Below are 23,835 nucleotides of genomic sequence, written 5' to 3' on the forward strand. Positions count from 1 at the left end.
TACACATTGTCATTAATATTTTATTTATTTAAAATATTCTATTTTTATTTATCTTAGAGAGAGCACGCATGCATGTGCATGTGGAGAGAGGGAGGAGGGGAAAGTGAACCAGCAGACTCTGTGCTGAGTATAAAATCCCCACCTCGGGCTCGATCTTACTACTCTGAGATCATGACCTGAGCCAAAACCAAGAGTCAGCTGCTTAACCCGCTGAGCCACTCAGGCACCCCTGGCATTAATATTTAAACCCAAACTCAGAAGTCTCTAACTTGAAGCAAAAGTTTTCTCTGACCTTTTGAACCCCTGTAAATTCTTGGAATATCAAGTGTAGGGTATGGACAAGCGGCATTTGCATCACCTGGGAGTTTGTTAGAATTGCAGATTCCTTGGCTCCACCCCAGACTTACTGAATCATAATTTGCATTTTGAGGTCCCCAGGTGATCCCTATGCATATTAAAATTGAGGTTCATGCTATAGATCATTTTTGTGGAGGACGGGATTTATGTCTTAAAAGATATCTGATTGCAGTCTAATATAGAAGTTCATCCTTCAGTCTAATGGTTTATGGGTAGAGTTTTTCTTGACTGCTCTGATTCTTCCCAGAAGGTTGATAGGTGACCAGATTATATAGAAGGAAATGGCTGACAGGCATATATGATTAGCCTAGAGCCTCAGTCTGTTGCAGAGCAAGATCTCATATTGTTGCCCTGTCACCTAGGATGTCATGATCACATGCTAAGAAGGAGCCAGGTATAAGAAAATTCATTGTACTTGTTTACAAATTGCTATCATTAGAGGAGACTCCTATACCAAATTACTCTGGAAATCCATCCAGGGAAGGAATTTATATTGTCTTTTTTAAAGGATGTAATTCATCCTTGTTGATGAGAGAAGGATTTACAGAGGAATTCCAGTCAGTAAATGTAGATTAGAAAGTCACCATTTTCTGCCCTCAGTGAAATAATTCAGGCAAGGATCAGCAGGTGAAAGACTGTTGGGGAACAGGATATTTCCACCATGCTCAGATTAATTCTAATTGCAAAGGGAAAACTTACTTTTCCAGTGGAATGATCTGATGGTCATTAGATCACAGGTCGATCATTAGATAAGACCACATCTTATCCATGTGGTCGGTGAGCTTCACCGATAGCAGGTTAGCTTGCATTATATGCTCATATGACACAGTCTGACATCATCACCACCGCTATCATCTATGAAGTATTCTAGCAAAGCATATTTAACCTGAATTCAGTCATCAGAGTTCATGTTTACAGGAAATATGTGGCATAAAGGAACAAAAGTTGGATACCTTTGAGCATACTGTGACAAATCCAGACTGTGGAATGTTCTATAAGACAACCGCTCTTTTTAAAAAAAAAAAAAAAAAAAAAAAGTGAGAGAGAGAGCATGAGCAGGTGGTGGGGGATAAGCGGCAGAGGGAAAAGCAGGAGAGAATCTCAAGCTGACTCCAGCACTGAGTTTGGAGCCTGACAAGGGGCACGAGGAGAGGCTTGTCAAGGGGCTTGATCTCACAACCCTGAAATAACAACCTGATCCAAAACCAAGAGTGGGAGGCTTAACTGCACCACCCAGGCACCTCTTAAGATTTTATTTTATTTTATTTTATTTTTTTTTTAAGATTTTATTTTTAAGTAATTTCTGTACTCAGCCTGGGGCTCAAACATAACTGTGAGATCAAGAGTCACAGGCTTTACCAAATGAGCCAACCAAGTGCCCTTATGAGCTGCTCTTGGGGCACCTAGGTGGCTCAGTAGGTTAAGCAACCAACTCTTGATTTCAGCTCAGGTCATGATTTCAGGGTCATAAGACTGAGCCCTATATTCGGCTCTGCATTGTACAGGAAACCTGCTTAAGAATTTGTCTCTCCCTCTCATTCTGCCCCTCCCATCCAAAAAAAAAGACAACTGCTTTTAATCTTTTTAAAAATCATTGAGTAGGTGGGAGAGAGTGATGATGGGAGGTACTGTCCTAGATATAGAGATAAATACCATGCATGAAATGGTTGATAAAGGGTGAGAAAAGCTATGAAAGACATGGTGTGAAGGGGGGGGCACCTAGTTCGCTCAGTCGGTTAGCTCTCTAACTTGTGATTTCGGCTCAGGTCATGATCTCATGGGTTGTGAGATGGAACCTACATTGTGGGGCTCTGCACTCAGTGGGGAGTCTGCTTGAGATTCTCTTTCTTCCTTTCCCTCTGCCCCTCCCCCACACGTGTGTGCGCACACGCTCTCTCAAATAGGTAAATATATCTTAAAAAAAAAAAGACGTGGGAGAATCTGAATATAGTCTGTGTATTAGATACGAGATTATTGATTTTCTTAGCTGAGTTAAGGTATTATGGGTATATAAGAGAATATCCTTATTATACCTTGCTACTCAGAGTGTGATAGATGAATGGGTACCATTGGCATCACCTAGGAGATTGCTAGAAAAGTGGAACCTCAGGTGCCTCCTCTACCAATAGAATCTGAATTATAACACATTCTCCCAGTGATGATAGGCACATCCAGAAATGCTGTTTCAGGATGTGCACGCTACAAGTATTTAGAAGTGAAATGTCACGGTATCTAACTTATTTTAAAATGGTTCAGCAGGAAAAAATAGAGGGAAAGAAGGAGGAATTAATAAATAGGATAAAATATTAAGAATTGTTAAATCTAGGTGGTGGTATATACTTTATTCATTGTATTCTTTCAAATTTCTATAAGGTTGAATGTTTTGCAATAAAAATGGGAGTAGGAGGTAATGTTAACATTTTGTTGAACTTGACCAGTCCTTTGCCAGAACCCATATTTTTGAAGGCTAAGCAATATTTTTAAACAGAAGTTTTCTGAGAGGTTTGTAATTATTCCTGAAACTCCAACATTAAATGTCCTAACTTTTATTAGTAGGAACATATTAGTGTATTACGACTATAATAGGGCTTTTGTTTCTTCCATAACATATATTATCCATCTAAAAAACAACCTTTAAAAAGGAAGTTTCGAAGTGAAGGACCATTGCCTAACATAACTATGTGGAATGTTTTCTTATTGCAGTCTGTTAGACAAAGATAAATGGGTCCTCTCTGTGAGAAGTTAATAAATGCTTGTCTGTTGACAGTTCCATAGCTAGTAATAATAGCTAACATTTGTTGAACATGTATTCTGTGCCAAGCATTGTGCTAAGTACTGAAGAAAGAAGGATTTTCGAGCAGGATAAATATAGTTCTTGCCATCGTGTTGTTTACTGTCTAGCAGATGACAAATTTTTTATTTTGTCCTAAGTGTTTATACTTTATATCATGTTTTATTTAAATTGTTAACATTTGATGCTGTACAAAAAGTTTAGAAGCATTTTGTGTAAGAACTTCCTTATATTAGCACATATAAACTATGTAGGACAATCGTTTGACAGAGCTAAATGGGTTGGTGTATATTTTAAACAAGAATTATAATACTATGATTTAATATCATGTGTAGGTAGGGTTATAATAGAATAGCTTTTTTAAAAAACCTAAATGCTAATCACATGTTATTTTTGGCATCAGGTGGTTACCCTAACAGCTAATGATAAGACAAGTGTTTCCTTCTCCTCCCTCCGAGGACAAGGTGTTATTTATAATGTCATTGTTCGAGACCCACTTCTAAATACATCTGCTGCTTATGTTCCTGCTCACACATATGCTTGCAGCTTTGAGGCCAAGGAGGATAATTGTTCTTCCCTTGGTGAGTACATGGATTTGAACTTTGGAATTTCTTCTTTGGCTTTGCAAATCTACGTCAACCAATACAGAACTTAAGAATATTAAAAACTGCTTTTGTTTAGACTTCATTCATTCAGCATATGCATTTTGAGTCCCTGCATTGTTCCACTCTTTGTTCTAGGCATAGGGATACAGCAATGAACAAAACAAACAGAATAGCTGCCCTCCCGGAGCTTATGCTTTAGCAGGGGAGTTGAGACAGACAAAATAAATTTGTAGAATATATGTCACAGGAGAAACTGATGTGTGCAAAGAAGCAAACATTAAGTAGGAAGGGTAGATGACAAGTGACAACAAGGGAAGAATTCTGAGAGGGATGGCCACGCTAGCCCATGCGGAAAAGCTCACCATTGGGTGGAGACCCAAGGCGAGGCAGGGAGCCATGCACATTGTCCAGGCAGTACTGGCAAGCAGGAGAACAAAGGCCCTCAGCCCAGAGCCTTCTTGATGTGTTTGAAAACCTGCAGTGAGAACAGTGGCTGGAGGACACGGAGGAGGGTGAGAGTTGTGCAGCCTGGTAGGTCACTGTGTGGGTGAAAGCGTCTATTCAGAGCAAAAGGGAAAGGCATTGGTGGGTTTGAGCAAGGAGTGCCATGATCTCACTCATATTTTGATGGGGTCACTCTGGCTGCTTTTATGAGAAAAGTCAGGGGCAAGATCAGAGACGGAGATCGATGAGCAGGCTATTGTAGTTAATTCAGGTGAGAGGACAGTGGTTTAAATAGGATGGTGGCACAGGAGGTTTTGCAAGATCATTCTGTGTGTGGATTTAATGTTTTATTCTGAATAGTTTCTCAGATAAGACGCAGAAATACGAAGAATTTCCACATAATCTTCACTCAGATTTCTCAATGTTAACACGTGCTATTTGCTTTTTATTCTTTCACTAGAGTGCACTAGTGTGCACTTTCCAAATGTACATACACACAGACAATTCTTTGAGCCACTTGAGAGTAAGTCACAGACATAAAGCCCTTTTTCCCATAAATATTTATTTTTTATGTAACCATGATCAAATTCACATGATTCACTTTGATACAGTACTGCTTTTTAATCAACAGATTTTACTGAATTTCACTAGTTATTCCACTAATGTCCTTTATAAAAAAAAAATTGGTCATGTGTTGCATTTAACTGACATGTGTCTTTGGTCTTCTGTAATCCAGGACAATTCTTGGTCTGGTTTTGTCTTTCAAGACCTTGACCTTTTTTGAGTACAGGCTAATTTTTTAGAACATCCTCCAGTTTGAGTTTGTCTGATGTTGCCTCATGATTAAGTCCACATTATGCATTTTTGGTGGGAATACCAAAAAGTGATATTATGCCCTTCTTAGGAGGCACTTGATATCTATTTGTCCCATTACTGGTGGTGATAACTTTGGATATTTGGTTAGTGGTGTATTCCAGGTTTCTCCATTGTAAAGTAATTATTTTCCCTTTAAGTATTTTTGGGTGAGACTCTGAATGTAAGTAGATAGTCCCTTTTTAAACTGTCACTTGCTAGTTTTAGGATTCCATGATCTGTGCCTGAAACTTTCATTACTAGGTGATTGCCAAATGGCAATTTTCTAATTTCACCATCTTTTAAAAGTTATTAGTTGGCATTCTATTTTTTTTTTGGCATTCTATTTTAAGGAAGAGATTTCTCTTCTCCCCTATTTAGATAATAAATAATTTACATAAACCTATGGATTCTTAATTCTCTGGATTATAATCCATTACTATCATTATTTTCATGTTAAATTGTCCTCATATTCGGCCAATGAATGGCTGTGTGTATTTTGAAATAGAGCCAGTAATAGTTGCTGGTTGGATGAGGCAGTTGAAGAAAGTTGTAAAACAGGACTACCATTTTGGCCAGAGCAACTAGAGAACTAGAACTGCCATTCACTGAGGTGGGAAAGATTGTTGGAGAAGCAGGTTTGGGAGGACCTATCAGGAGTTCAGGTTTGGACATGTTAGTTTGAGAACTTTAGGAAGCATTGAGATGGACATGTTGAATTGTCAGTTGGTTATAAGTATGCTGGAATTCAGGGGAAAGGTTTGAGTTGGAGATTTCCTTGAAAGCCATGTGTTTGGCCATGGACTAGATGACCTTACTGTGGAGTGAGGGTGTAGAAAAGGTCTAAGGATAGAGCCCTGGGCACTCTGGTATTTAGAGGTCCAAATAGCACTTTCCAGGAGTTTTACTCTAAAGAATAAAGTCTATCCATTGTGTTCAGGGACTAGGATTCCTTTTCCTTTGGTAGAGCTGTATCCCATCCAGTCTTCCACTGCCATGCTCAGGACCCTGGAGAGATACAGTGTAGGAAACCCAGGCAGATAAAGGTTCTATAGTTTTCACTGATCGACTTAATCTTTTCTGGGTTCCTCTATTCCCCTTCCCTTGAGCTCTTCTGCACCAGAGCCCCTCTTAATCAGAAAGCTCTCCCATTCCTCTGGGTTTCAGGCTCTACATGTACTCCTGAGGGGAAGGGTAGCTCTGATCCTATACCTCCAACCTAGAGTTGACCTGTGCTAGTGATGTTGGTCCTATTGTTGCTTTCATTTTCAAGCTTGATGTGTATGAGGACATCTTTCCTGAGCTCAAGTAGGGAGAAGGTATCCACACTGCCTTTTAATTAAAACCTTGGCTTGTGTATCATAGCCTAGAGTGAGACTGTGATGATTAAAGACCACTCTACTTGGGCTATCTCCTATCCTCCCTGTCCATTCACCACGTTGCCTTCGTTTGTCCCCTAAAAGTGCCCATTTTGTCTCTTGTGTTGTTTCTAGAGTCTACTTCTTATGAAACCTTCTGCTGTCTGGTTTTACCTGTATCATTTTTTTTCTGTCCTTTCCCAGTACTGTGATGGTGGATTCCATTTAGTTCCTCTCTGCTGTCTAATATCATGGAGAACTGTGTTAACAGTGCGTGTCAGTTTTTATTGGGTTGGAAGATCTTGATAACTCTGATGATTATACTTGCTGGAAACTGCTACTCGATTTTCACTTGAAAAAAACTATCCCAGCAATCTCTATGCTTGTGGTATAAAGATTAAATGATAGAACAGCAATCAACCACAGGTCTGAAATAAGCAGACTGTGGCCTCTTACCTTTTGTTTCATCTTTCTTTTGGGCTCTTTGTTCTCAGAAAAGCTGCTGTGTGGGTATGTATCATACCCTGCAAATTCTGGTCTTCTGGCTGTGTTTCTTATCTGGGTATAGGTCTTTCTGATATCTCCATCTGAGCACTCTTAAGTGTTTTATGTGTTTTAATCTGTGGTAGGTTTGTAACATTTTTCACATGAGATTGTATAGGCGTTTTGTTTTCTTTTTAGTTCAGGGATTATTTTCTTATGTTTATCTCAAAGGAGTCATGATGGTGAATTTAGTGAGTATATTTTTCTCTTTTGTAAGCTGTATCTTTCAGTTCATGTTATTTATATTTAAGGTAGTGCCGAGTAAGGACCATGAGATTTGGAACTCTTTAGCATCATGAATTTATTGTGCTTTATTGTTAGTTATGCTACATTTTTTTCAGAAGCAGTATATGTAAGGAAGATGGGCAATAATTTGCTCATGTGTGACTTGCAATGTAGTACATGTTTTTTTATTTTAATGTGAGTTTCAGTTAAAATCTTTTATGACGAAGAAGTTCAAAGAACCTTCATAAACTAATTGTTCAGCCTTAACAATTTGATTCATGGCCATGATTTTGTTTCAGCTCTAAACCCACCTGGGTCGCTGCCTCCCAGCCCTCCTCTGTTACTGAATTTTTTTAAAATAGCAAATCCCTGGCCATCATTTTCCTCACAAAGTTTTTGTGTGTGTGTGTCGGTATCTTAAAGATAAGTGCTGTTTCTAAAATCTATAGCCACAGTTTCACCAACACAAGTTTCAGTGAAAAATATTGAAGATAATTCCTTAATAGCATCAAATTAACAGCCAGTATTTACATTTTCCTAATCATCCCAATTGTTTTTCAGGTTTTTTTTTTTAATTTGAATCAAGTTTCAGATGAAGTCTATACATTGTATTTAGCTGATGTGTCTTTTAAGTCTCTTTTAATCCCTAGTTTTCACTCCCGTTGCCCTCCTTTTTTCTTACAGTTTGTGAAGAAACAGAACTATGTGTGTTCTAACACACAACACCCTAAGAATATGTCACAAGTAGTGCTGCATACCTCATTAGGAAGCATAGATTGTCTGGTTACTCTTTTTGTTATAGCAGTAGCATTGATATTCATTGCCCACATAAAATTTGTTAGGGGTGGCAAGGGTATTTCCAAAGTAGGTTTATAATGTATATATTTGTTATATATGTTATAAATTAAAATAACTACATAAATTATTGTCAGCTCACTTTGCTTTATTCATGAAGCTTTAAATACAAGGCATTAAATTGGATATATCATCCATTAAATTTTCATTCTTTTTAGGAAGAGTATCAACCAAAGTGTTCTTCACCCTTTTTGCCCTGCTTGGTCTCTTCATTTGTTTTTTTGGACACAGATTCTGGAAAACAGGTATTACTGATGTAGTTGCTATTTATGTGCCTTGTGGGTTGTTTTCTTTTTTGTTTAAATTCAGCTGGGGAATTTATGACTTTTAAGGAGATGAAGCAACTGTGTATCTCTAGCTATCTTCATGGATTTGTGACTGGGTTCTTTCAGTAAAGATTTTACTTAGTTGCTGTGCATTTTAACTTTTTCTCAAAGTTGGAATATAAACCCCTCTTATTAAGAGGGGAACAAAATTGGATTTATTTTAAGATTTTATTTATTTATTCATGAGAGACAACAGAGAGAGAAGCAGAAACATAGGCAGAGGGAGAAGCAGGCTCCCTGCAGGGAGCCTGATGCAGGACTCGATCCCAGGACTTGATCCTGGGACTCCAGGATCACGCCCTGAGCTGAAGGCAGATGCTCAACCAGTGAGCCACCCAGGTGCCCCACAAAATTGGGTTTGAGCAGCAAACTTCTTCAGTTGCTAGGTTGGCTAGCTGACTAAAAATAACAAAGGTTGGAAATCAGGACATCTGTGTAAGAATTTGTGGATTTTGATGATAGTAATTGACCATGGTTTCAAATAAATCAAGCTGCAGGGCTATGGTATACATAGATTGACGTGTCTTCTTAGCCCTGGGAGTTTCAGACTGCAAACAGGAACTCCATGGTCTTTCCAGTGAAACTCATTCAGGGAGTGGAATACAGTGATCCCCCTTACCGGCGGGGCATACTTTCCAAGTCCCTAAGTGGATGCCTGAAACTGCGGACAGTACTCGAACCCTATATAGTATATTTTGTCCTGTGCATACATGCCTATGATAAAGTTTTAATATATAAATTAGGCACAGTAAGAGATTAACAGTAACTCTTATAACCATAATAAAATAGAATAATTATGGCAATATGCTGTCATAAAAGTTCTATCAGTGTGGTCCTTCTCTCTGAAAATACTAGATTGCCTTGCACTTACCTATGCTGATGTGAGATGATAAAATGCCCATATGATGAGATGAAGGGAGGTGAATGATGTAGGTAGAAATTATGACATAGTGTTAAGGTACTGTTGACCTGCTTCTGGACTATGGGGTAACTGAAGCCATGAAAAAAGAAACTGTGGAGGGGGGGGACTACTACATAAATTATGCTAACTGAATTGATATGAATTTTTGAGCTGCTTTTTATGTAACAATGTTTGCAATTACTAAAAAATTTTCCATATTTAGTTCATTAATAAGGAGTATAAGAACATAAGAAAATAGTCCTGATCTCAAACTCTTTAAACTTGCTTTAATAAATTATGAATTGTGGGGTGCCTTGGTGGCTTAGTTGGTTAAGCATCTGACCGTTGTTCTTAGCTCAGGTCTTAATCTCAAGGTCATGAGTTCAAGCCCTGCATTGTGCTCCACGCTAGACCTAGAGCCTACTTAAAAAAAAAAAATTGAAATATATAGCTCCTCCATTATTATATTTTTTTCTTGATTGAGTAGAAAATAGTGTGAAGAATGTTTACTTCCTCAAACTGTAGATGATTCTGTAACAAAGAATTTAATTGCTAAGCTCTAGGCAAGGTCGCAAAGATACTACTAGGTATTTTAGTGGGTGAAGATAGTGATTAATTATTTATCCTAAACAGGAAATGATGAATTAAAGGAAAGTATAAAAGTCACTTTCTGCTTTGGAATAGTTTATTGTTCTTTGCCTTTTATTTTATTTTTGCTCGTGTAACAAATTGAAATTTAGCATTTAGTTTCAGATGAGACACAATGACAAAAGTATTCTGTTCTTGTTTTTAGTGGGAAGTATGAAGGTGTTAAAATGAGCTATGAGATTAAAAGATAACTTACCAATTGAAACTGACCTCTATGCAAGAAAGTATATCTAATAGTTAATACTTAAATATTGTATTCATTTAGTAATATTTACCCTCAATGACTTCTAACTTTTTCCTCCTCCAGGTATTTCTTTCCTCTGCATGTCCTAATATGTGTAAATTCTGAAAGCTTAAGCATATATTTTTAGGTTAGAAATTTAAATTGCACTGTGAAAAGAATACCTAACCATAGCTTGTATTTTTTTTTTTTTCTGGTGGTTTGCTACTAGAATTATTTTTCATAGGTTTTATCTTCATGGGATTCTTCTTCTACATACTGATTACAAGACTGACACTTATTAAGTATGATGGTAAGTGAAAATAATACAGTTTGGGAAGAAAGGTGCTCATAATCCTCCTTTCTTTCTATAGTTTGATCAGTATTGTGTATGATAGATATCCTGTTATATGTGTAAATAATTGGCCACCTATACTTGAAACATCTTTTCTAGACTACTAATTTAGGCCTTCTCTTCTGTTTTTTTTTTTTTTTTTCCTTCTGGGTTTTTAATTTGCATGGTGAATTCCTTGATACTTAGGGAAATGAAGGGCCATGTTTTTTATAAACCTGTTTTCCAGCTATGTGGTACATTAAAGATAGGAGGTTTATAACAATCAAAATATCAAGATTTTCCTTACATTAAAACAAACGCAATCCATTCTTCCTTGTCATATCTAACAGAATGCTTGTTGCCCTTCTTCCTTAGCTCCGATTTATAGGTTGTGCCAAACCACACCTGTCCCTTGCCTGGGAGGTTTAGCTGACCTGCTAGCTTCCCTAGCTCTAAACAGCCCCTCCTACAGGAAGGCCTCTCCATGCTGGTTGCAGGGCACTGACCTACACAAACACTAAGGCTGGCTCTCGTAATGGTACTGTGTGTCTAAAGCATGTGGGAGGAAAAGCTACCTCTGATCAGGTTCATCTTCTCCTTCTGTGCAGTCCGTCTGATTCTGACAGCCGTCACGGGAAGCGTTGGTGGGATTCTCTTGGTAGCTGCGTGGTGGCGATTTGGAATCCTCACGTTCTGCATGCTGTGTGTTGGATTAGTGCTGGGCTTTCTCATCTCCTCAGTGACGTTCTTCACTCCACTGGGTAGGAGAGGTGTCATGTTTTCTGTGTTCAGTCTTGGTTGAAAGACCTTATTTGGGCTCTCTAGGTACAAATACTGCCTCATCGGAGACTTGCGGGGCCTTGCCTGTAGAGTCTGGGAAATTTGTATTGGTGATGTAGCACTTTAGGCAGGGCCAGTACAAAGTGAATCTTAAGCAGAAGCTCAGTATATCCCACAGATAAACTTGGCACTGCTCTGATGGCAGCTGAATTGGGAACCTGGTGCTTTGTTCCTGGTTGTCTTATACGCCAACCTTCCACTCACTGTCTGCCAAATCCTGGGTGTTCTAACATACCTACTTGTCATCCAGGGTGGTATTGCAGGGATGGTTCTGGGGATATTTTTTTAAGTCATTCAATTTCTATCAGTTTTTATTTTGTTTTTTAAAACAATAAATAAAAAATAAAATAAATAATATTTTATTTATTCATTCATGAGAGAGAGAGAGAGGCAGAGTCATAGGCAGAGACATAGGCAGAGGGAGAAGCAGGCTCCCTGTGGGGAGCCTGATGCGGGGCTCAATCCCAGGACCCTGGGATCAGGACCTGAGCCAAAGGCAGACACTCAACCACGAGCCACCCAGTTGCCCCTCTGTCAGTTTTTAGAATGTGGTTAACTTATAAGTTAGTTTTCTTTTTCAGAGGAGGCAAAATTTTCCTTTTATCCTTCTAAGATTCTTTGGCTGGTCTAATAATTAAGTTGACATAAGACAGATTAACAAGAGCAAAACAAATTTAATTTTGTATGTATAGGAACCCCTTAAAAATATGAGACCCAAAGGCAGTCAGGCAGTCAAAGCTGCTTTGTCATCCTGAGCTAAGGTATGGGGTAGGTGCTTGGGGAGGGTAATTCACAAGAAAATAAGAAGAGCAGATATTTGGTAATTAGATATTTGCCCTGTCAGGCAGTTAAGTATTTCAGATAAAATAGTTATCACTGGTAATTGCTCTCTTTCTGGGCCAGCCTCCCTATGTAAATTCTTTTAGGCAGTTAAGGAAGCAATAAAAGTTTTTCCTGACTCTGCTAGGTCTTGACTGCCTTCAACTCAAAATAATCCACATGCTATAGTGACACATTTTGAAGTGGCATATTCTCCTCCCCTTCACTTTGTGGTTGTAAAATAACTTACATTTCCTGTTATCAAAAATACAAAAAAAAAACACAGTATTTATATTCTAAGGTACTCTTTTAGGCTGCTTCCTTCCTGTGATCCTGTTTAGTTCTTCTATAATGTACATCAACATCAGATTAAAGTTGATGAAAACGTTAGATGTAAGAAGAGCTGTCTCTTGAAGCTGTCACTGAGAATGCATGATGGTGGTTTGCATTCAAAACCTAAAGGAAACCTAAAGGTTTTTACAGAGCATAGATGGCTCTGAAGATTTGTTTTCCCAAGACCACAAAGAATTGACAAGCTGTGTGTTTACTGACCATTCCAAGGCCCTTTGTTCTGATGTTAGCCAAACCTAAGTCAGGTTCATTCCTATGGGCCCCCTTGCAGGTAGTTTTTTATCTAGATAGTCTGATGCAAAGTAGCAATGTTTAGATTTGGCTAAAGGACAGATTTACGGGGACGTTTGTTGAAAATGCAGATTCAGGTCCCTACTCTAAAAATGCTAAATCAACTATTTAATGAGTTCCCTTCCCTTTTTTGTTGATGTTTGGAGGATGGAGGGATGACTGGTTAGAATTTTTTTTTTAAAGATTTTATTTATTTATTCAAGAGAGAGAGAGAGAGAGGGAGGGAGGGAGAGAGAGAGGCAGGCAGAGGGAGAAGCAGGCTCCATGCAGGGAGCCTGATGTGGGACTTGATCCCAGGACTCCAGGATCACGCCCTGGGCCGAAGGCAGGCGCTAAACCCCTGAGCCACCCAGGGATCCCTGGTTAGAATTTTTAATAGTTGATGTGTTCACTTATAAACTGTTTCATTGCTGAAGGACAGTGTCTCCAGTGGGTGCAAAATTGTATTTAAGCGTTAAAATTTGAAAAATATTTGCTCACCTCTCAGGTCTAATTAAATTCCTACTGTTTCCATCTTATGATGTTACTAGCAAAGAGCTTTATTCTGAAAGGGTCAGTCTTCACATGCTTGCATCATAACCTTTTTTTTAAAAAAAAAAAACAATTTTATTTATTTATTTGAGAGAGAGAGCTAGAGAGGGAGTGCACAAGCAGGAGGGAGAGGCAGAAGAGAAGGCTTCCTGCCTAGCAGGGAACCTGACTCAGAGCTTGATCCCAAAACCCCAGGATCATGACCTGAGCCAAAAGTAGATGCTTAACTGATTGAGCCACCTAGGCACCCCCACAGCAACTATTTTTAATCCCTAGATTCCTTTCCATTTTCTTTTTTTTTTAAAGCTACATGTGTATCTTGTGAGGGTTAATACAGTTAAACTACAGAATATAATCCATAAATTTACCTTGCTGCAACATGTTGTAGTTCACTTTCTGAGAATGTGGGGTCCCAAGGTCACCTCTTCTTACTATGGAACTCCCCCCTCTTTAGGGATTTATGGGTCTTAAGATAGAGGGCCACCTCCAAGTGGATTGAATGATGGTGCCAGTACTAGTATTAATTATCAGGCTTATATTCTTGCTATTTAAATTTATAAATAGGAGTTTTAATATAGTCTTCCCAGGTTACCTGCAGGTGTGCCACATTTTGGAGAAGAGTTTAGTAGAAGCGCAGGTGAGTGATTAGCTCCTGTCTTTTCTGATGCATGAGGAATCACCTCTTCCAGAATGCAGTGGCTGGGCAGGAAATGCATTGATGGTAAAAATCTAGTAAATGGATATTGCTGCTCATACTGGGTAGGAGTTCATATAGTTAGCTCTGAATGCCATTTACCTGCACTTTTTACTTTGCAGTATAAAATCAGAGTGATAGAAACATAGAGCAAGAAAGGATGATTTGGAGCTTTGACATCAAGTAGTTCAGTCTTCTCATTTTATGGGTTAGGAAACTGAGGCACAGCATCACAGCTAGTGAAGAGAAGAGCTTGGACTATTTTAGCGTCTTCTAAGTTTTCCTGGGAATAAATGCAGAGCATTTACCTGCTTGATTTACCTCCCACCCCTAACCCTTCTAAGACACATCCTTCAAAGGGGATTTTATTGGCAGGTAAATGAAAAAAGTCAGAATTCATTTCTAATTGCCAGCCTATTCTCTGGTTGTTATAATAAACCTTCGCTGTATGTCTGTGTTCAGATGTTGAGAAAATAAAATTGACCTTGGTAAACTTACCGTTACTGACTCTTGCTTGCTTTTTGCTTTTTCAGGAAACCTAAAGGTTTTTCATGATGATGGTGTGTTCTGGGTGACCTTCTCTTGTATAGCTGTTCTCATTCCAGTAGTTTTCATGGGCTGCCTAAGAATAGTAAGTGTTTCATCGAATGAGATTTATTCATTCTATTGTCCCAGGTCCTCAGTTCTTCACTTACTGCCTCATTGTGCATGTTTTATTTCCAGGGAGAGCTATGGGATAATCTTTAGGAGATGATTAATTTTAAGTAGCCTTGTTTCTGTGAAAGCAAGAGAAGTTATGATTACAATTATCACAGTGTTTTTTTTTCATCAAGTGGGGCAGGTCACCACTAACAGTGTGCTTTGAAGTGTGGGAGCAGAGGTTGGGCTCACTGTAAATGCACAACCTGATGGGTCATTAGTTTCAGCGGTCTCTCCAGAGGAAGTGTTCTTCATCTAATTAGACTTTGTTATTGAAGTTCTTTCATAGGGAAGACATTTCCTATGACTAGGGTAAACTGTGTTTTAAGAATTCCCTATGGGTCTAGAAGGTGGTTTTCGTTTAACCTTCCAGGTAACCTTTATTCAGCTCTGACACTTGTTCCATTTCATGGGTACTGAGGGAACAGAAGTGATTCCCTGTGATTGAGGCCAATGAGGAGGGTTAGAAACTATTCCTCATTCTACCAGTGGCAATGTCTAAACGCTTGTACTCTTCCACAGCTAAACATACTGACTTGTGGATTCATTGGCTCCTACTCCGTGGTCTTGGCCTTTGACAGTTACTTGTACACAAGCCTTTCTTACATCACTTTGAATGTACTCAAGAGAGCACTCAACGTGGATTTCCACAGAGCTTTCACAAATGTGCCTTTTCAAACCAATGGTAAGACTAAATCCAAGAACTAGAGTGATACTCAGGTAGCGCCACCTGTGCTAACAAGAGCACTTGGTAACTAGATTGAAAGGTTAATTGGACAAAAGGAGGAAACTCAGTCTAAACAGATGCTATTAGAACCTTCTGTTAATGATAGCTTATCATAGGAACAAAGAATTTAAATTTGTAAGGTGGTTCAAGTTCATACTTCTAAAAATCTGCTAAATGAACTTTGTTAAGAAATTTTGTTTTGTTTTGTTTTGTTTTGTTGTTGTTGTTAAGAAATTTCTCAACCAGATTTATACTTAGGTTACCTGGTCAATTCCCAGTGGCGAGAAAAATCCTGGGAACAAAGCTGCTTGGTTGGGGCAGGATGAAGGATGAGAATGACAGCCTGATTTTTTAAAGTTATTGCCTTGTTTCCCTCCTTTAAAGAAGCATATAATTTGCTACTTGAAAGTGAAAAAGTGATTTTCGATCAGTGTTATTATTTCTGTAATTTTAAGATTCTACCCATTAAAGGTTCTCCATTAACTTTTTTTTTTCTTTAAAGATTTTATTTATTTATTCATGAGAATACACAGGAGGGAGAGAGAGAGAGAGACAGACAGACAGAGGGAGAAGCAGGCTCCATGCAAGGAGCCTGATGCAGGACTCAATCCCGGGACTCCAGGATCACACCCTGGGTTGAAAGCGGTGCTAAACCGCTGAGCCACCTGGGCTGCCCCCCTGCCCCCCACCGTTAACTTTTGAAGAAAAAAAAAAAAGTGACGGAATGTTCACAAGTGTAGGATGTATTGGTTTCAGAAATGTTAAAATATGGCAGATGGAAAAGCATTCCTTGGAATTGAGGATATATAGGCACAGTCATGATTGCTGTGAATATTTAAGGACAAATCTTTCCCTCTACCATCCTGAGCCTGCCCTTGTTGGATGAGATTGATGGTAGAGACCTTGAAATCCATGTATTTTGGAAGTTTTACATACAACACAGTATTTTGTCAAGCCTTTAATAGAAGCTCAGTTGCAGTTTGTTGAATCTTTTCATGCATTTCTGTATCCACTCTGAGTGACAGGGCGTGGCACCCCATATTGAGTGGAATGGGAAGAGAGCAAGGTGGCATTTAATGTTCCAAGATGTGTTTGTGAGGTATATCTAGAGGACTGCTTTCTCCCCACCCCACCTCCCAAAAAAACACAACAAACAACTACTCCTACAGGCACTGCTCATAAAATATTGGGATTCCAAGGATCCAAACAACTGATTCCTTTACAGCCTCTCTGGACTTTTAAAGGGCTATCATAGAAAATTCCTATTTTAAAATTTAAGACTGTAGCTTCCTTATTCAAGTTCCTTGGTTTGTAAGTGAAGAACTCACCAGAAAGTCTAATATTGCCAAGAAAGAATGACAGATTTAAACTCTGGAAGGCTGTATTCGAGCTATGTTAGGTTTTAAATTACAAGAGTTCAAACTGCTTTTCTGCTGTTTTGTTTTTTTTTTTTTAGACTTTATTATCCTGGCAGTATGGGGGATGCTTGCTGTAAGTGGAATTACATTACAGATTCGAAGAGAAAGAGGGCGACCGTTTTTTCCTCCTCACCCATACAAGTTATGGAAGCGAGAGAGGGAGCGCAGGGTAACGAACATTCTGGACCCTAGCTACCACATCCCTCCATTGAAAGAGAGGCTGTATGGCCGACTAACCCAGATCAAAGAATTCTTCCAGAAGGAACAGCCAGCTGGAGAGAGAACACCCCTGCTTCTGTAGATGCCAAAGGGCTTAGTCAGTGTAACCTTGAAGTACAACTCAAGCATCACCTCAGCTTTGGTGTGTATGACCAGTCTGCTTCAGCCATCTGCAGTTCAAGTCTGAGAAGAAAACAGGCTTATTTATCTATCTGTGCTTTGCACAATATTGTGGTGTCCTTATTGATATATTATCAGAAGGTTACCCTTCTTTTGTTTTTTTTTAATTGTGGTAAAATGCACATTTACTGTATGAATCAAAGTGTATAGTTCATTAGGCACTTTGTTTTTGCCTTTTATTGCATAAAATGCTAATTTAAATATTAAATTATGTCAGTTATTTGAAAATAGGTCAACTTATATAGATAATAAAACTTTGATATGGACATAATGGCCTCATTTTTTTTCCTTTAAAGGCCTTTTAAAATAGTGTTGACATCTGATTTCTAATTTAAAGTGCATTAGAATTGTTTCTTAGGAAACCAGTTGGCTCCTTTTGAAATTCGAATTTCATAGTTCTGCTAAATTGGTTGTTATTAGCATTGATGTAAAACACAGATTCAAAAATTTTCTCTTTTGTATAAAGACTTTGTACCATCTGTGTTTTAGTGTCGAGGAGGGAGTCAAAAAGGAATTAGGTATTTAAAGGAACTGCTTTGAATTGGGAACTTGGATTCTGTACGAAGAGGCCCTTCAGTTTTGACCCTTTCTCCCCACAAGCAAGCACCTGGATGCCCTGGGCTACATACCTACTCCTCTTGGCCTTTTCTCTTCATTGTAAGAGACATTGCCTCTGGTTCTGCCTCTGGATTGTAAGCTGGTGATTCTGACATGCCTGAGTCATAGTGAGATGAGTTGTGGTGGTTGCATTTACATTTATGAGTTGACCACTATTTAAATGATGCTGCTTTTAAGAGGTTTTTTTTTTTTTTTCAAAGTACAAGTTTTTGAAGCTTCAGGTAACTGAAAAATTTTCAGCTTTTGCATTTAAAGGTGTTTTGGAAAGGCTGAAACAAAGTGCAAACACACAAGACTAAATCGTTGCTTTGGAAAATCACATACAGGTGTTTACTGTTCTGTAATCCTGTTTATATGACTTTAGTGATACTTAAACTTGAAAAAAAAATTTTTAAATCCTTGTAGGGATTCTGGCCTCTGCCAAATCTTTGTATATTCTAACAAAGTTACATGAAATGTTTGTTATTTTCTATACCATCAAAATGGACTGCTACTGAAGAATGTAAAGACAGAGCTTACTTTTTTGGAGGCTTGAGACAAATTGTTTAAAATTTTTCATGATTTGAGTAATAAAAAGTCAGTTTGTATAATTTTTTAATAATAAATACCTATTTTGAAAAAAATGCTAAAAAATCTATTATTAAATTTTTATGAAATTTTTTTTACCCACTGTATTTGTACCACAGCAACAAAAACATGATAGAAGTTTCATAGGTATAAAATTACTTAATATGGAGAATTAAATCTTTATTTTAAACATTCAGTTTAAGCCTAAATAAATAATAGGAAATGAAGGAAATCTGAGGCAGTGTTAAAAAATATCCCTTGTTGGAAGGAAAGCTGATGTCTTTTGAGGATTAATTTGTGTTGGTGTCCTTAGCACTTTAGGTTTGTCCAATTGAAGGTAGTAGTAGTATTCCCAGAAACTAGTTATACTATTCCTTAAATGTTTTAGTTTTGATTAACTTGTTGTAAGTTAGCTACCAGATTGCCAAACCACAGTTTAGAAGGTTGGGATAGAAAATTGATTCTTCGAAGGAAATTACTAGACTATTAGGCCACGTACAGACCTTAAAGATCATGTTATCTGACCCCTTATTTTCTATCAGGAAATTCTTGACCAAGGAATCAATTATATGAAGCCACTATTATCAATAATAGTGCCCAAATCAAAATTTGGGATAACTGACTTCCCATCCAAACGTGCTTTACACTGTATCATAATGAAAATGTAAATCATGGATTATTTTCAATTTTCTTCTGCTGGTGAATTGGTGACAATACAGTGAGAAGGCAGCCTTCTGCAAGCAGAGGAGAGGCCTCAGTGGAAACCAACCTTGATCTTGGACTTCCAGCTTCCAGAATGTGAGAAAATAAATTTCCGTTGTTTAAGCCACCCTATGTGTGGTATTTTATGGCAGCCCTAGCAAACTAATACCCTTTATAAGTCATTTTAATCTGATTGTTGACTGAAAGACCTCTGGGCATTCTGGCCCCGCTATAAAATGAGGGGCTCAAGCTAGTGGTAACTTGGGCCAACCCAGGGACTATCATATAATCATTACACTGGGCAGGTTCGCAGGTCTAGATCAGGCTATATTGGCATGAGGCAAAAAAAAAAAAAAAAAAAAAAAAACAGAAAACCCCACCTACAATGATAATAGTTTTTACTTGGATCTCACCTTTACTCATTACATAAATATGTGTAAAGTTCCTGAGTGCCAGGCCTTGCCTTGGGTACTAGGAAGCTGGCAAAATATACTGCTTCAGGGTATAGAGTATGAGAAGAGATACTAGAGTAGTTCACACACAGGACATACAATATGCAGTGGAATTTAAAATGGACTAGGGAAAAACAAAAAACAAACAAAAAAAAACAAAAAAATGGACTAGGGGGTAAAATCTGGGATGTCAGGGAAGAATTCCTTGAAATGACATTTCAGCTGACACGGAAGAGGAGTAGGAGTAACCAAACCACAAGGAGGCTGACTGCATTCCACGTAGTAGGGTTAAAAGCATAAAGAAAAGCTTTGAGGCCTTCCCTGCTCTATGAAGAGCCCTCAGTGGAGTCTCTTCTCACCTGTGTGCCCTGCCAGTCCTTGCAGCCCTTCACTTTGGTGTTTGGTGGGGTCAGCGCTCCCGTTCTCAGCTTTTCCCATTTTGACCCAGAAAGGATGTCGTTTTTTTAAAATTAAGTTATAATTGACACACAATACTATGTAAGTTTAAGATGTCTGGTCTTGATTGGATTCTTTTATATATTACAAAATGATTACCACCATAGAGTTAGCTACTGCCTCTGTCATGTCACATAATTATCATTCTCTTTGTGAAAATGAGATCTACTCCAGTTTTGACTATAATCTGCCATTCTACTTTCTGTTACTAGGAATCAGGCTTTTTTAGGTTCCACATATAAGTGGTATCATCATCCAGTGTTTGCCTTTTTCTGACTTCCCTCACTTGCCATAATGCCCTCAAGGTCCATCCATGTGGTTGGAAGATGGCAGGATTTCTTTCTTTTTCACGGCTCAATAATACTGTTATATAAATGGTATATATACCAATGTATTCAACTATATATATAACTATGTAACTATAAATATAACTATAAATACAACTATATATATAACTAACTATATAACTATATAAAATATGCACCACATCTTTATCTGTTCATCCACTGATGGACACTTAGGATGTTTCCCTGTCTTGGCTATTGTGAATAATGCTGCAGTAAACATGGGAATTAGCCATTTTTTTCAAAAGATCTTTTCATTTCCTTTGGATATATATACCCAGAACTGGGATTGCTGGAGTATGGTAGTTCTATTTTTATTGTCCATCTTTCCTCGTTAAATTTTATCTATACGACAAAACTGCACAGAGCATACCTTGCCTTTTTATTTACCTTTCTTTTTCATTTCCTCCCCAGCCCCTAGAATTTAGCAGTTGTTCCCTGGCAGGTGAGTCAGAACTCTTGAGTGATCCACAAGCTATGGTCCTCAAATTCTTTTCCTTCTGTTCCAGAGTCCTATCGTATACCTCTATAGGAGCATACCTGCCTCCACTGCCCCCAGGGTGAATTCCCTCCTTTGGAAGGAGGTTACAGGATGGCTACAATTACCTTTTTATTTTGAAGTTCTTAAGGACTAGAAAAGGCTTAGTCATCTGAGGCTCATGGCTCCTCCTGCTAATGGATTCTCTATTGTCCAGATTGGCATGCATGTTCTCTGGCCTGCCTGAACTTGTGGTGGGCACATTGGGCAGGGCATGGGAGCTTTAAGGAAGGCAGTAGAAGATCAAAAATGATGCAGATGGATGGAGTAGTTGAGACATATTAAGTGTTTAGCCTTTGCTTCCCAGTTCTCCAGCGTTTTCAGCAATTGAACTGAACCACAACACCTTTTTTTTCTTTTTCAAAGATTTTATTTTAGAGAGTGTGAGCAAGGTGAGGGGCAGAGGGAGAATCCCAAGCTGACTCCCCAATGAGCGCTAAGCCTGACGTGGAATTCGATCTCACGACCCTGAGATCATGACTTGAGCTGAAATGAAGAGTCAGAAACTTAACTGACTGAGCTGCCCAGGTGCCCCAACACCTTTTTAAAACTACCTGCCTCATTTGGAGCAGGAGACCATCCATATATCAAAGTTGCTTAAAACTGCAATATATGTATTGCTAGGGCTTGGCCTAGGGTTCTAGAGGACTACTTCCATGGACAGAATTAAAGGCTTTTCTCTGAAAAAAATCTCTCCTCTTGCTTATTAATGCCTGAAGGTTTTTCAACAGACAGTCTTCCATTTTTGTACCCATATACTATCTGCTGGACTACTCTAGAGAGAGAAGACACGCATATTACACTTCAAGACACATTTAAATCTCTTGGGCTTCAGAAGATTGAGGATGAGAAAAAGAAAAAGCAGTTTAAAAAAAAACAAAGCCCAGACAAATGTAGCACAGAAGTTGATACAAGCGAGGATCTGAAAGAGAAACAACCAGAAGATAATGAGCAAGGGTCAGGGTGGACTCCTGTGCTTGTCAGGAGGCAGCTTGCCATCGGTGTTAATGAAGTGACCAGAGCTCTGGAAAGGAATGGGCTGCTGCTGGTCCTCGTGTGTAAGTCGGCCAAGCCTGCCATCATCACCTCACATCTGATTCAGTTGAGCTCGAGCAGATCAGTGCCTGCCTGTCAGGTTCCCCGTCTCGCACCGGTCATTGGCTTAAAATGTGTCCTGGCCTTGGGGTTCAGAAAGGACACCACAGCTTTTGTTGAGGAGGTAAAAGCCATAATTCCCCCAAGTACTCAGTTTACATATACCATGGCTACATGGGCAGCCTGAAGAGGCCTGGGAAAATGTAGACACTGAATCTCCGGAAAGCCAGGAAAAGGAGATTTTAGAGACTTCCTTTGAAAACCTCTAAACATAAAAAGAAGTTTGTGGAAGGTCAGCAGGCTGTAGTGTTACAACCCCTGAAAATAAAGAAAGTGATTCCAAACCCCAGTAAGATAAGGAAACCACCCAAAAGTAAAAAACCTACTTCAAAGTAATCTCCTATAAACTTGTAGTTTCCTACAGCTGTAAAAAGACACTCTGTAAAGAAGCCTTAAAACAAATAAAATGTGTTATTTTTACACACACAAAAAAAAGAAAAGTAGAGCTACTTTTCTTCCAAACCAGCTCTCTCCTTGAATTCCTTCAATGATACATACCAGGGATTCTCTACTGAATATTTTACTGAATGATGTTTTTAACGTCTTGTATTCTATTGGTCTATAGTCTGCATGACTAGGAATAAAATCCTTACAAAGTTTTTTTTTTTTTTTAAGATTTTATTTATTTATTCATGAGAGACACAGAGAGAGAGGCAGAGACACGGGCAGAGAGAGAAGCAGGCTCCATGCAGGGAGCCCGACATGGGACTCGATCCTGGGTCTCCAGGATCGTGCCCTGGGCTGGAGGCGGTGCTAAACCGCTGAGCTACCAGGGCTGCCCCCTTACAAAGTTTTAATTTAAATTCCAGTTAGAGATAGGTCTTAAAATGAATATATTCTAGAAGTTTAATATTTGAGGAATTCATTCACTTGATCTCACATCAACTTTGATTAATAGCACTGAGTGACCGGACCACTGAGTGGTGCTGAAATTTGAGATGTCCCTGGTAAATCCTTGGCATTTTCAAGTAGCCAAGGACTAGCCGAATTCATCTTGAATTGTATATATAGACCTAAGCAATGTGCTGAGGTTTTGGATTATGGACGGTGACAGGGACAAGTTCTTGAAACACTAATTCTAACCAGCTTTCTTCTTTTTTAGTTTTACAGAAAGCCCAAATGTAGCCTTCCTAAGCAGTATCTGATACTCAAGAAGTATGTGTGTGTGTATACACACATACATCCTGTGTTTCAAGATTAGAATTTTTTTAGCTAATATCAATATAGCGAATTTTCTGAAGGTTTTTTAAAAATTTTATTTGACAGAGCAGGGATGGGGGGAGGGGAGAAAGCACAAGCGGGGGAGTGGGGGGGACAGTAGAGGGAGAGGGAGAAGCATGCTCCCTGTAGAGCACGGAGCCCAATATGGGTCTCTATCCTGGGACGCTGGGATCATGACCTGAGCTGAAGGCAGACAGACGTTCAACTAACAGCCACCCAGGTACCCCTGAAGGCTTTAGTTATTCCGAAGCAGTAGGTTTATGTTCTTTCCTTTATGTAGATTTATTCCTCTTTTCCTCATATGGAAATAAAAACTTGCAAAGGATACCACAAGGTGTATCTGAGATTCCAAATGTGTGTATATGTTTAAAAAACATTTATAGAAAAAAAGTTTATAGATTAAGTTTTTCTGATTCACGAGAAACTTGTAATTACCTCTGGGAAGACATAGGTTGTAGGAAGAGACAGACGGACTTTGAACTGTAATATTTTCTGTATGTTGGATTTTTATGGTATACATTTATTTTTTCCTTTATGTAGAAGATAAATTATAA

General features: G+C 38.6%; 1 protein-coding gene and 1 pseudogene across 3 annotated transcripts in view; both read left to right on the plus strand.

The window, feature by feature from the left end:
• Positions 1 to 18,469, plus strand: part of TM7SF3 (transmembrane 7 superfamily member 3) — a 50,397-nt gene extending 31,928 nt beyond the window's left edge. For all 3 annotated transcript variants that reach the window (XM_077870657.1, XM_077870658.1, XM_077870659.1), the window contains 7 exons: positions 3,552 to 3,729; positions 8,189 to 8,275; positions 10,358 to 10,438; positions 11,068 to 11,220; positions 14,519 to 14,616; positions 15,207 to 15,369; positions 16,868 to 18,469. In XM_077870657.1, the coding sequence (XP_077726783.1) occupies positions 3,552 to 3,729; positions 8,189 to 8,275; positions 10,358 to 10,438; positions 11,068 to 11,220; positions 14,519 to 14,616; positions 15,207 to 15,369; positions 16,868 to 17,130 (1,023 nt within the window). In that variant the 3' untranslated portion in view covers positions 17,131 to 18,469. The remainder of the gene's footprint in view (positions 1 to 3,551; positions 3,730 to 8,188; positions 8,276 to 10,357; positions 10,439 to 11,067; positions 11,221 to 14,518; positions 14,617 to 15,206; positions 15,370 to 16,867) is intronic.
• A 2,092-nt stretch (positions 18,470 to 20,561) lies between these two features.
• Positions 20,562 to 23,334, plus strand: LOC144297063 (ribonuclease P protein subunit p38-like; annotated as a pseudogene).
• Positions 23,335 to 23,835: the final 501 nt, after the last annotated feature.

Source organism: Canis aureus, chromosome 25 (assembly GCF_053574225.1).
Source record: "Canis aureus isolate CA01 chromosome 25, VMU_Caureus_v.1.0, whole genome shotgun sequence".
Classification (NCBI taxonomy): domain Eukaryota; kingdom Metazoa; phylum Chordata; class Mammalia; order Carnivora; family Canidae; genus Canis; species Canis aureus.